The sequence below is a fragment of the Pelodiscus sinensis genome, chromosome 27 (genome assembly GCF_052426305.1).
Source record: "Pelodiscus sinensis isolate ZL-2025 chromosome 27, ASM5242630v1, whole genome shotgun sequence".
In the NCBI taxonomy this organism is placed as follows: Eukaryota; Metazoa; Chordata; order Testudines; family Trionychidae; genus Pelodiscus; species Pelodiscus sinensis.
Window position 1 is genome coordinate 7053964 of NC_143078.1, and position 13202 is coordinate 7067165.

The 13202-nt window shown below is 50.9% G+C and overlaps 1 protein-coding gene across 1 annotated transcript; it reads left to right on the plus strand.

Annotated features, from left to right (window-relative positions):
* The first annotated feature begins 1255 nt into the window (after positions 1-1255).
* Positions 1256-8419, plus strand: AVPR1B (arginine vasopressin receptor 1B). The gene is made up of 2 exons (XM_075910326.2): positions 1256-2165; positions 7968-8419. The coding sequence occupies exons 1-2, from the start codon at positions 1256-1258 to the stop codon at positions 8273-8275; spliced, it is 1218 nt and encodes a 405-aa protein (XP_075766441.1). The 3' UTR covers positions 8276-8419.
* The last annotated feature ends 4783 nt before the right edge of the window (positions 8420-13202 follow it).

Sequence of the window (13202 nt, forward strand, 5' to 3'; positions counted from 1 at the left end):
GTTGGCCCCCCCCCCCCAGTGTCCTTCTGGTTACCACTGCTGCTTATGCCTAACAATATGTTGCACCGTGTGTAAATAGCTGTGACACCCTGAAGGAGGCTCCTGTAAACCCCAAAGCTTAAGATATTGCCTCCTGCACCTTCTCTCTCTCTGGAATCTTGGAAGGAAGGGGAGGTATCGGAGCTGCACAAAGAAAGACATAGCTCTCCATGGTGCTTGAGGCTGGTAATAATGCCAGCCACTGAATGAGGGTGAGAGAAGAGATAGAAACATTCCCTGTCTGGGAGGCTACTGAGCATGTAAAGATTTAAAACAATGAAAGAGGCAATTTAAGGATGGGGGAGGGGTGTTGGGGTCCGGCACCCTCTGCCTGCAGATAAGTCACTGGTGGTGAAAACAAGCCTGGTGAACTGCTGGAAATCACAGCGTTGTAGGAGAAGTAGAAGGAGCAGGGATATTCAGCAGGGGAGATGCAGGGCATCTTCCTTTATTTCGCAAGGGAGGAAATTGACACCCACCTGTACGTGCTCCCGCGTCTGACTCCAGCCAGCTGCGGCTCAGCAGCAGGGTGGCAGAGGAATAGAACGGAGCAGGAGAAGGCAGTCGGCTGCCAGGCTATAAAACCCAGACCCAAGCCAGACACTGTTCACACTTCGCAGGCTGCACTCAGACAGCACGACAGCACCTAAGCAGGCACCAGAAACCTGCCTTTTCAAAAGTTACCCTCCGGATGAAAAATCCAAGTAGCTGGAGCATCTCTAAGGTTCTTGTCTGCATTTTTAGAAACAAGAAATTTCCAGGGGGGAAGACCTCTATTTAACAGCTGGGGGGGAAATATTTGGGAGCTGACCAGCCTGTGGGGGAAAAGGGGATTTGGATCTGGCTAGCACAAGGGGGAGAATAGGGATGTGGGAGATTTCCAGGGAGGCATTGCATTGCTCAAGAAGATTTGAAATTGACCAGGGTAAAAGGAGAGGGGATTTGATCTCAGCTAGCTCAGGACTTGTCTGAAACCGACAAGCAGCTTCAGGGAGAGAAAAAGGACAGACGGACTCACTCAGCTTCTCAAGAAAAGACCAGCTTTGGGATTTGGGGGTAAGGAAACGGAGCCCCCCGTCCCCAGCTCAGATCACTGGAGGGATTTGTTTTAAACATGTGGCTTTGAAAAAGAATTTCCCAGCTGGCCTCCAGCCCCAGCTGCTCTCTTCCTGCCTTGCCAGCCAGTTGCCAGCTCCCACGCCCATCTCGCCCAGCCATGGAGCCGGGCTGGGAGAGGAACAGCACGCCCCGCAGCAGCCCTGGGGACGTCCCGACCCAGGTGGGGGATCTCAACTGGACCCTCTTCCAAACCCGGGATGAGGAGCTGGCCCGGGCTGAGATTGGGGTGCTGGCCACTATCCTGGCGGTGGCCGCCGTGGGCAACCTGGGGGTGCTGCTGACCATGTACCGGCTGCGGAAGAAGATGAGCCGGATGCACCTCTTCATCCTGCACCTGGGGCTGACGGACCTGGGGGTGGCGCTGTTCCAGGTGCTGCCCCAGATGATCTGGGAGGTGACCTACCGTTTCCTGGGGCCGGACCTGCTCTGCCGGGCCGTCAAGTACCTGCAGGTGCTGAGCATGTTCGCCTCCACCTACATGCTCATCATGATGACCCTGGACCGCTACATCGCTGTGTGCCACCCGCTGCGCACCCTGCAGCAGCCGGGCAGGCAGGCCTACCTGATGATCGGGGCCACCTGGATGCTCAGTGCCCTGCTCAGCCTGCCCCAGATCTTCATATTTTCACTGCGGGAGGTGCGCCAGGGTTCTGGGGTGCTGGACTGCTGGGCTGACTTCAGGTACCCCTGGGGAGCCCGGGCCTACGTCACCTGGACCACGCTGTGCGTCTTCGTCCTGCCCGTGGGGGTCCTCACTGTCTGCTACGGCCTCATCTGCCACAAGATCTGCAAGAACCTCCGGGGCAAGATGCAGAGCGGGGCGGAGACAGGAGCCAGGTGCCCCTGCGGGCAGCCCTCCCGGGTGAGCAGCGTGCGCACCATCTCCAGGGCCAAGATCCGCACGGTCAAGATGACCTTTGTCATCGTTCTGGCCTACGTGGCCTGCTGGGCGCCCTTCTTCAGCGTGCAGATGTGGTCGGTGTGGGACGAGAACGCCCCTGATGATGGTAAGTGATGGGAGACAGGCAGGGAGCCGGGGGGGGGGGTGCCTCCTACAGCTCGCCAGTAACAACCAGACCCAGGCTGGGGTGTGGATGTCGGCACCCAGGGAGCCACTGGCTTCTAAAGCCTGACCTTTGCCCCCTGCACAGGTCCAGACATACCCCAACGCACTCAGCACAGAGAAAGAATGCACTCATGCAGAATTCAGTCCATACACCCCCGAAACACATATGCAGCACAGGCACACTACATGCATACATGGAAGACACACACAGCACAGCAGACCCATTGATATCCGCTTCATATCCACAGGTATCTAGGTTGGCAGATATGGAAGTGGGTATCCACAGCCCATTTTTGCGGGTAGAGATGTAGATACAAATGTGTGTATCTGTGCAGGGCTCCACGCACAGAGAACATGCACAGCACACTAACACAAACACACACAGCCCTCCAATACGCAGAAAAATTTTGTTGGCAGACACCAAAATCTTGATAAACACACAAAAAGCTAATCACTCACCATCCGAGAGATTCTTTAGACACAGAGTCTGGATACGCACAAAGACTATGCACACACGTTCTGTGCACAGAGATATCCTCACTCATCTAGCCTCTCTTCCATGCACAGAAGCATGCATTCAATAAAGGTACAAACACAGTCACACAGACTGAACAGCATACATTTCATACAAACCAGATGCGTGTCTGTCTGTTTTTCTCTCGCTCATACAAACAGAGTAGTTTATTAAACTGATGTATTTAATAATCATTCATCTCCATTTAGCTTAGAGTGAGCAGTATGAAGGTGTGTATTTTAGCTCTGAATGGTTCCCAACCTTTTTCAGTCTGGCTATGTCTATACTATAGCTATTTCCAATTGCTTTTCCAGAAGAGGCTTTTCTACATTTGGCCCCCTGTAGACGGGGCCAAATGGCGGAAAAGCCTCCTCTTTTGGAGAAGCCCTTATTCCTCGTAGAATGAGGTATATAAGGATCCCTGAAAGAACGCGTCTGCTCTTCCGAAAAAAGGGGGGGGGGAGAGCAAATGTGTTTCCAGTATCCTGGAAAACCCCCGCAGTGTAAACATAGCCTCTGAGACCCAAAAATGGGCTGGCAGATTTTTCCACTCTTCCCTATGGTTAAAATTATTTCCAAACAGATCAGAGGCACACTGCCAACAAAGCTCCATTCATTTTTTGTAATAATTTTACATGCTAGGTTTTTCACTCGGGTGGAATTTAAAAGGTTACCAATGTCTCATCCCAAAGTGCATTTAACAGAGTTTCAGTGCAAAGAGCTAAGATGTTATCCCTGATGCAAAATGTGCTGGCGCGACTTTGATTTCCTTGTTCTTGCGTCAAAGCTTTGCAACACTTGAGGACCAGCTGGTTTTTCAGACACAAGCAGTGTGTCTGTGTTACTTTCATCAGAGTCATTTCAGAGGAAAACATGCCACAAAGAGCTGTAGATACAAAAGGTAGCAGTGTTTTTAGGAGGAGATTGTCAGAGGCACACGTGAGATTTTATTTATTTCTGTGTAAAGTAATAGACTCCTATCAAAGGCTATGTCTAGACTGCAAGCCTCTTTCGAAAAAGAGCGCCTAGACTGCAAGCAGTACTTTCGAAAAAGCAAGCCGCTTTTTCAAAAGAAAGCAGCGAGTAAGTCTGGATGCTCTCTTTCTAAAAAGCCCTGTTGGCATTCAAGAACGCCTTTTTTCGAAAGAGCACTTTCGAAAAAAGGCGTTCTTCCTCGTGCAACGAGGTTTACCGCCGTCGAAAGAAAAGCCGCGTTCTTTCGATTTAATTTCGAAAGAACGAGGCTGCAGTCTAGACGCAGGTGAAGTTTTTTCAAAGAAAGGCTACTTTTTTCGAAAAAAACCCTGAGTCTGGACACAGCCCAAGGCTTCTAATATAATCAGTCATCCAAAAAATTTAAAATAAATCCAGTGAAAGCCAATGGGACTAGCGCTCCTAAATCTTCCAAGTGTTTTTGCACATCTTCCTCCGACTGTCTCACATTTTACAGATAAACAGGATGAAGTTTAATAAGGACAAATGCAAAGTAGTCCACTGAGGAAGGAACAATCTGTTTCATGCATACGGAACAGGAAAGAATACTGCAGAAAGGGATTTAGGAGGTCACAGTCTTACATTGTTGCAAAAAACAAACATGATTCTGGGATGCATTAACAGGAGTGCTGTGAGCAAGACAGGAGAAGCCATTCTTCCACTCTACTCTGTGGTGACTGCAATAAATTGCCCAGGGAGGTTGTGGAATCTCCATCACTGGAGATATTTAAGAGCAGGTTAGACAGACATCTGTCAGGGATGATCTAGATGGTGCTTGGTCCTGCCACGCGGAGTGGGGACTGGACTCAATGATCTCTCTAGGTCCCTTCCAGTTCTAGTGTTCTATGATTTTATATCTGGATATTCAGTCAGAGTGAAATGCAGCCCCTGGGCAAAGGGCCAGCACAGAAACCATAATTCAACTCCAAAGATTAAAAAGGGACTTAAGTAATATCTAAGTCTTGTGCTGACTCTCTGCACAGGGTGAATGTCACCTGTTAGGCACAGAGCCACAGCTACACAGTGCTTGGGTCTGAAATTCAGTTCCCACGGAGCCATCAGTCCAATCAACACCTCTGCATATTTAACGATCAGTGGAATATAATTAACAACTGCTGCACTGGTAGGAGTTCTCACCTAGTCATACTTCTCTAAGTCTTTCATTTCAGACACTGGCAGAGGAGAAGACAAGGAACTTGAATTATAATGATCCTATATGCCTAATAAGGCCTAATGCCTCCATGCCTGTCTTTCACAGAGTCCAGGAGGATTTCAGCCTCTAAAGAAGACCCATTACAAAGTTCTGATGGGATCATTTACATTGTTTTCTGTTCTAGCCTCTTATATCATTTGAATAAGACTCCTCTAGTGATAAAGTATTCCTACTGAATGGGAATCAGATCTCATGCTAGATTACACAGCCAAATTGGTCAGAAAACAGTGGGCCAAATGCTACAATGTCACAAATCCAGAATAACTCCACTGGAAGTCAGTGGCATTACTCCAGATTTAGTCTAGTGTGGGACCAGAATCTGGTCTAGTTACTGCCCAAGGATCCATTAGAGCAGTGTTTCTTAAACTTTTCAAGACCTAAGAACACCAAACAATAATTTTTTTAAAATGAGGAACACCAAGGCTTTTTGGTTGAGAAAAAAAAAATGGGGGGAGGGGGTCCTGGGGGGAGTTATTGAGCAAAAAATAATAATAATAATAATAATTACCTGCCCCTGGCCATTTTGAACTCTGTTGTTCTCCGTGGCACACCTCCAACTGCCTCACAGCACACTGGTGTGCCACGGAACACAGTTTAAGAAACACTGCATTAGAGAAAACATCCTGGGCCAGATTCTCATTTAAGGGAAGGACCCCTTTACTCTGCTCTGGCAGGGGTGTAAAGATAATCTATGCCCACGTTATCATTCCTTTACACTGCTAGAGCACTGTAGACGGGGCCTAACATATGAAGAATAGAGTCAGACTCTCTCAGTTCAAGACACGGGCTTAGAAACATATCAGAATAGCTGCCATACCTGGATATATAAGCAGCTAGCAGGTGACTTCAGATAAACCTAATAAGAGAACAACGAGCAGTGGCACCTTAGTGACTAACAAATATATTAGGTCAGGAGCTTTCGTGGATAAACCCCACTTCAACAGATGAATTGGAGTGGAAGTTACAGAATCCAGGGTGTATATCTAACTGCAAAAACAGTTACCTGCTAATTGGCAATTCCCCCCGCCTTTGATATCTGTGTTTCCACAATATTAATGAGACACATGCACCCTGACTTAATTAGCTTAATTAAACACGGGGCCTACAATGGACAGGTAACTGCTTTTGCGGTTATATATACACCCCAGATTCTGTAACTTCCACTCCAACTCATTTGAGGAAGTGGGTTTTACCCAAGAAAGCTCATGACCGAGCCTCTAAGGTGCCACAGGACTGCTCATTGTTTTTCAAGTTACCGACTAATCTGGCTGCTAGGGATGTGAAATCCCGTTTAATTGGTTAACACCCCTAATGGCTAGCCCTCTGAGACTAGTTAGAAAAGGAGCTGTTGACAGTCAGCTCCTGTCTCACGCACAAAACCCCCTGCAGGGTCACCGAGCAGATCAGATACACCAGTTTCGCAGCAGCTGCTAACCTTGCACCGGCTCTTACAGAAAAGAAACTCTCTCTGCAGACACGGCAGCCAGCTCCCTCGATAAACTCGATCCAAAGCCCACTGAAATCAGTGGGAGCCGTTCTGCTCACTTCAGCGGGCTTGGAAAGCTTTGAATCTAGCAACAGGGTCACTGCCCCATCGGTCTGGACAGAATAACCCAGCTCCCATCGGTCCCCAGACACCTTACGCATGCTGGGTGGCACTTCACTCACCGAGTGGCCCATTGGCATCGTCTGGACCGCTTGAGGAGTGGACCCCACTTCACAAGCATGCGGGAATCTGGTCTTGCATCTTATTTTCTGCTTACACTCATCATGGAGATGGCGGAGCCCGTGCTCGCCTGTCGTGCTTGTGGAGAAATGCCTGCAGATCCAGATCGCTGCTGTAGTAGAAATCTAGCCAAGGCGGCAATCTCTACCTGCCCAGCAGCATGCACAGTTGCCTCTACATACAGCACAAGCCTCATTGCCCACTGCAATCCCAGACTGCCCACAAGGAGCAGCTCTGCAGGTTGGGTCCTTAACAGGCCATGAAAGAAAGGGGAGGATTTTAACGGCATCTGTTATGGTTTCAGTGACCTCCGGGAAGGCCAGCAGCTCTTCCTCTATGGGGCTGGGCTGCGCACGTCCCTAGCAGTTCTTCAGCACCCAGCCCCTTGCAGGCTGTTGCTGAGACAATTGCAGACTTTAGAAAAAGGAGGTTTCTGTTTGCTGAGGTCAGATCGCCTCCTTGGACAGCGTGCAGCGAGGCCCCGGGTCGGGTGTGTTGGCAGGGGTGAGAGATGATGGGTGACAAGTAGGCTAGCCCCCCCGGCAGTTCCGCTCCGAGCCACCAGCAACCTCTTCTGCTGGGGCTCGCTAGTTCTACAATGTGTTGCCAGAGCAGAGAGTCCCAGACCCCAGAGGTTCAACCTGTATCACGACTTGTCTGACAGCGGCAACTGCCAAACTGAGCTCGGCGCCCCCTAGAGCACAGGGCTGCGCCCACATACAATCCCTGCCCCACTGCGCTGAAAGTTTAAAATCGAAGGAACAAACGAAGAGGGGGAGGGACGGAACCTACATGGCAGGCCCACGCCTCGCCCATTGGAGAGGAGGTGGCCGACCAAACCCGGAGAAGGAGCCAGAATTGACCAATGCACATTGCCCAAGAGCAACAGTTCTATGTCACCAGCCCCGATCATCTCCCCACCACCCCGCACATCCCGCCCACGAGCAGCCGCATTGGTCAGTGCCTCCTTCTCCCTTTCCTCCTGCTCACTGGCGTCAGCTCTGTCTCAGTGGGACATGGGTGTGACAGGCTCAGTGGAGAGGGTAGGAAGTGGCAGGAGACTAAGGGGAAGTGATTTAGGGCAGAGCTGGGGTTGAACAGTGAGCACCAGTGCAATGTTGGCACCTGTAGCTCCAGCCCCAGATTTGGTACCTATGCCAGGAGCCGCCTATTAAGTCCTGAAGAGCCGCATGTGGCTCTGGAGCTCCAGGCTGCCCACCCCCGCACGGACCACGCTGCCTCTTTGTCAGTGCCCCTCTGGAGAGTTAACGGGTGGTGTTTTTCATGTTCCTTGCAGAGTCCACCAACGTAGCATTCACCATCACGATGCTGTTGGCCAGCCTCAGCAGCTGCTGCAACCCCTGGATTTACATGTTCTTCAGCGGGCACCTCCTGCATGACACCCTGCGGCATTTCTCCTGCTGCCGGGGCGTCCGCCCGGGCCTCAAGAAGCAAATCTCCAACGGAAGCCTCTGCAGCCGGAAAACTACCGGCCTGACGCAGAGCCATCCTGCAGCCGTGGCAGAGATCCAGCTGCAGCAGGGGTGCTTGAAAGATTTCTACCAGTCCTACGAGGACACGGTGACGGAGTCGGGTGTGCTCTAGAACGGCAGCTCCGTGCCAGCTGCCATCATGGCCGGTGAGCCTTGCAGTTTGCCTGGCACCCAGAACATGGAATGGATGTGGGACTAGAGGACACGTTATGCCTCCTGGGTGAGATGGAGGACGGGGGAAGGGAAGTTTTTTCACATCAGGCAGCAGAATTTTATTCCGCAGGAACCTCTATGTTTAACCCGGCAAGCCTCCCAGTGTCTCTCTTGTCCTTATGTGCTTTGCTACTGGGCAGAAGCAGCATCTTTCACTCTCTTTCCCCAGCACAAGGGAAATCAGGTCTTTCCCCTCTTCCACCTGCCCCATAAGTTCCAGGAGACGTTGTCTGGTGTAACGCTATGGTCCACGTGCCTCTTAAATAACCACATCTCTCCCACCCACCTTCAAAGCTGTTCTGCCTGGAAGCGGGTATGAAAGAAACAAGCATCACTGAAGCTTTTACTCAGGCTTTACTGACACAAAGTTTCCATTGCAGTCTTGGGCCCGGGTCTCACTTACGCCTCTTGGCGGGAGTCAGGGGTTCTATTGCTGTAAGGTGAGGGGTGAAGCCTATAGATCATAATGCATGTTTTGCCTGAGAAAGGCAGGATTCAGTGAGTGGCTATGCAGGGTCCCTTAGGCAGAGTGGTACATTCCCCAAGTGATCTGTGAATGCATTGCAAAACCAGCCTCCTGCCCTAGGGGCACAGGAGTTTGATCCTGCGGTTCACATCCCCCCAGGGTTCAGATCTGACTGCAGAATCAAGGCAAAGAGTCTATTCTTGTTCCATGCAAATCAGTGGCCCGACTCCCCTCTGCTGAACTAGCAGCAGGCTCTCAAGGCTACGCCCAGCTGTCGTTCACACCACTGTCAATCCAGGGTAACGCCCCGGACGTCCACGTTCTTTTCACGAAGATGTCAGTGAGAGTTCCTGCAAAGGGGCCAGCACAGTTAGCAAGAGGCAGCTCAGTTACGTCTGTCTGAAAGCTGATTAAAAATAGCTACACAGCCTCTGGATTCTGATGGGCTTTTTTCAGAGGGGAGAAAATTCAGCTTCTCCTGCTCAGACTGGACCTTTTGCAACCGGCTGCTAATGCCGTCTGCCTTGCTGAGGTCTTCGTAGTTGGGTGGGATGCTGCCCTCTGGTGGGATGCAGGTGTAAAGCGTTCCCTCGGCCCACAGCTCCACTGAGGTCACTGGGATTATTTACACCGTGGCAGCATCCGGGAGCCTGTGCCAGGGATCGGCCCCCCCCTCTGTGCTAGGCGCTGTACAAACAGACCCTGCTCCACCTCTGCTGTATAAACATCGTGAACAAGCGGGCCTAGCGAGGCGTTTCTGAGCCTGATGCGCCGTTTGCTTTGCCCCTTGCGCCGTCATTTACACCAGTGTGAAGTGCAAACCGAACGCCACCAGGCTGGAACGGTGGCATCGCACGCTGCCGCCTCCTGGGTCAGGATGAAAGAGAATCAGTGTCTCTCCCCCTGTGTGTTCTCTTCTGGTGTGTTTGGTCTTTTTAGGTCATTGGTGGCTGCTAAGCTTTCTAGCCTGGCACTTCACTTGGCTGGAACCTCAGATGTCTGTATCAGGGGGCCTGAAACATGTGCCCTCTCTCAATGGGTTGTTTAAGAGCAATTCCCCTCAATGGCGCTGTGATGGGCTGGGCTAGGCCCCAACGCCCCCTAGCCGCTCCCCATCCCAGCAGGAGGAGCAGAGAAGAGGTCCTCCAGATACTATAGAGTGGCTGTCTCTGCAGCAGCCAGAAGAGGGGTATAAAAGACCCAGAAGAGGGGTATAAAAGAAGCTCGACCCAGCCAAGTCTATACCCTGACTGGGAGATCAGCACTACGGCTTGCTCCCAGTGTGAGCTGAGCCTAGATCTGGGTAAAACCCAGACCCAGTGGCCAGAGACCAGCCACAAGCAGATACTTACTAGCTTGTCAGGCCCTGGTTCCAGGACGTGAGGGCAACCAGGCAAGGACCCTGCACAGCACCACTTGGCTGCAGCAGAGCGCTCACCAGCAGGTGGGCCAATTACAGGTGCTCCTTGCATTTAATTTGTACCACTCCATAAGCTCAAAGCAAATGGCCATTTTGCTGTGGTCAAGGAACTGGTCCGAAGCAGAGGCAGGGTTGGTCCTGCTGTGGGCAGGAGTCTGGTCTCGATGACTCCTGAGGTCTCTTCCAGCCCTAGGATTCTATGAAATAGCTAAGTAAATCCAAGCAGAACGTCTTCGGAGATCTTCGTCAACCCTTTACTTGGTGTTGACCCATTGCTCCTGGTCGGTGTTATGTTGCTAACATCACCCGTCAGGGATGGTGTAGGTAACAGTCCTGTCTTGGGGAATACGGGGACTGGACTACCTGTCCTACAGTGCTATGATTATATTTCTCAGAGTCTCATAAAAAGCTTGGGGCTACGCCTGGTGAACGGCATCTGGCCTATGGGCAACTTATTGCCCACCCCCGCCTTAGATAGACAAGTGTCCGACACCCTTTGAGTTAGGTACATAATTCCCTTAGGCTCCATTCCAAACTCCATAAACAAATGCCAGATTTCAATACACTTTTGCAGTGATCTCTCCCTGGACTCCCTTTCCCTCAATCCACATTTCTCTTTCTTGCCACCTCTTCCAGAAAGAAAACTAACCAATCAATCACACTCGCTCTCTCTTTGACATCTACCCTTTTGATTCTGCAGCCCCTTTCTCTTTAGCTTCAAAATCATTTGCAACTGTCTCAAAAACGATCTTTCATGTCTTCTCCCAGAGGGGACAACTCAGATAAACAAGGTCATGGAGACAAAAAAACAAAAATCCCCCCAAACCTCTCTAACCTCACGAATCGATAAGTCTAAAACCCTTCCTTAGAAAATAAGATACCAAATTTTACTCTGCAAGAACTGTGTACTTCAGGCTGCTGGCCGTTCCTTTGTTTGGGTTGCAACTACCGCCAGCTGCTACGGGATAATGCACATCATCAAAGCTTAGTGTTTAGCTTTTATCTTTGCTCAATTCTAAGGAACACAGAATAAAAAGTGACGACAACATATAATTTTTTTCAGCAGGAAGTTGCTAATCAATAGGTTTTCAATGAGAATTTGGTCTTTATTCCTTACTCCAGGCTACTGTATTAATGGCAGACAACGCATAGCTAGCTTACTATATGTGTGGTATTATTTCGTCCTTTACACAGCCGAGCATTGAACTCCAGCACTCCCTTCACCAAAGCACTTAAGCGCATGTTTATCTGCTGAAGTTAAGCATGCGCTTAAGGGCTTTGCTATTAGGAATCAAGCACCTTCTTAAAGTTAAGGGTCTGCTTAATGGCTGTGCTCAATCAGGGCCTTACTGCAGAACATTACCTGGGGAAAAGCATGTCCTGGCCCCCTGTCCAGTCAATCCAGCCTCTCAGCCCTATGGGACAGACGCAAAGGAGCGAGTCTCATTCTAGAAACCGCTGTGTTGAGACAGAACGTTAGAGTCGTGGCTTGAGCTTTTGTGTCTCTTTAATAAAAGCGTAACAGGATTTGCAATGGTGTGTTTGCCATGATCCTAAGCGGGCTGAGAGCAGCGCACCAGATCTCAAATCTTACTTGAAACTGTTCAATGAGTTCTAGCAATACTTCTGGCTCAATGAATACAAGGCCCCTCCTCAAACTACCAACCACTACCCTGTCAAACCTACGCTCCAAAGTGCTGAAGTCACTACAGAACTTTCCTGGGAGCAACGGTCTCCCTATTTTTTTTCCCCATCCATGTGCAGAATACATTTTGTGATGTGCACCAAGGCAGGTACAGAGGTGCACCACCAATAGAAACATGCGGCTGGCTGTGGACCATCTGCTAACAAAGGGCGGGGAAAGTTTTTTGGGGAAGGGGCTGCTGAGCTGACCCAAAGAAAAAACACAGTTGGGGGCCACACACAAGTGAGAAGTAAATAAAACAAAACAAAAAACACGAAACAACCCTCCCACCCCAGATGTGGCCCCTGCCTGAGAAACAGAAAGACCCTCCTCATGCTCCTGTCACACACCAGAGCCTAAGGGGGCCCAGGCTAGTAGATGTTGCATGCTCCAGCCCCCCAGGGGGACAGCAGGAGCTGGAGTGCCACCATGGTCTCCCCAATGCTGAGAAGGGAGCCCTGAGCCTTGGGGGCTGGATCCAGGCAAGCTAGGGGCCTCATCCCGCTCCTGGTCTGAGGTTCCCAAGTGGCTACAGGGAACACTGCCAGGGAACCTTTTAACAGGAGATAGCGCCTATCTCAGAAGCACTGAACCCGTCTCTCTGGTTTCATTCACATCGCTGAGGAAAGAGAACACAGCCTCAAGACAGTTCACTAATCTATATGCTAAGTCAGTGGGCTCCAACCTTTTTAACCACAAGATACTTTTTCAATTTTAGGGGCAATGTAAGATCTACCTGAAATCCAAATTTCCCGGCCCCACTTCCTTCCCGCCCCTTCTTTGAGGCCATGATGCTGCTCCACCCCTTCTCTGAGGACTCCCCCTGCTCACTGCATCCCCCTTCCTCTCCCATCCTCACTCACTCACACCAGGCTGGGAGAGAGGGTTGGGTGCAGGCTCTGGTCTTGGGCCAAGGGGTTTGGAGTGTGGGAGGGGCTCTGGGCTTAGCTCAGGGTGGAGGATTGGGGTCCAGGAGGGGCTTCAGGAGTTTCAGGGCTCTGGGAAGGAGTTGGGGCACAGGGGGACTCATGTCTGGGGCAGGAGGTTGGGTGCAGGAGGTGGTTCAGGGCTGGGACAGGGATTCAAGCTCTGTCTGGGCACCGTTTAACTGAGACGGCTTCCGGGTGGTGGAGCAGTGGCATTAAGGCAGGATTACTCCTGCCCTGGCCCTGCACCATTCCTGAAAGCAGCTGGCACATACAGCAATAGTTCCTTGGTGCCCTGTGCTACCCCTCATCCACAGGCACGGAGCCCAC

Bases quoted from the DNA above. Each gene is read 5' to 3' on its own strand.
- AVPR1B (XM_075910326.2), top strand. From the start codon at position 1,256: ATGGAGCCGGGCTGGGAGAGGAACAGCACGCCCCGCAGCAGCCCTGGG. The intron at 2,166-7,967 runs GTAAGTGATGGG...TGTTCCTTGCAG, and splicing joins CGAGAACGCCCCTGATGATG to AGTCCACCAACGTAGCATTC.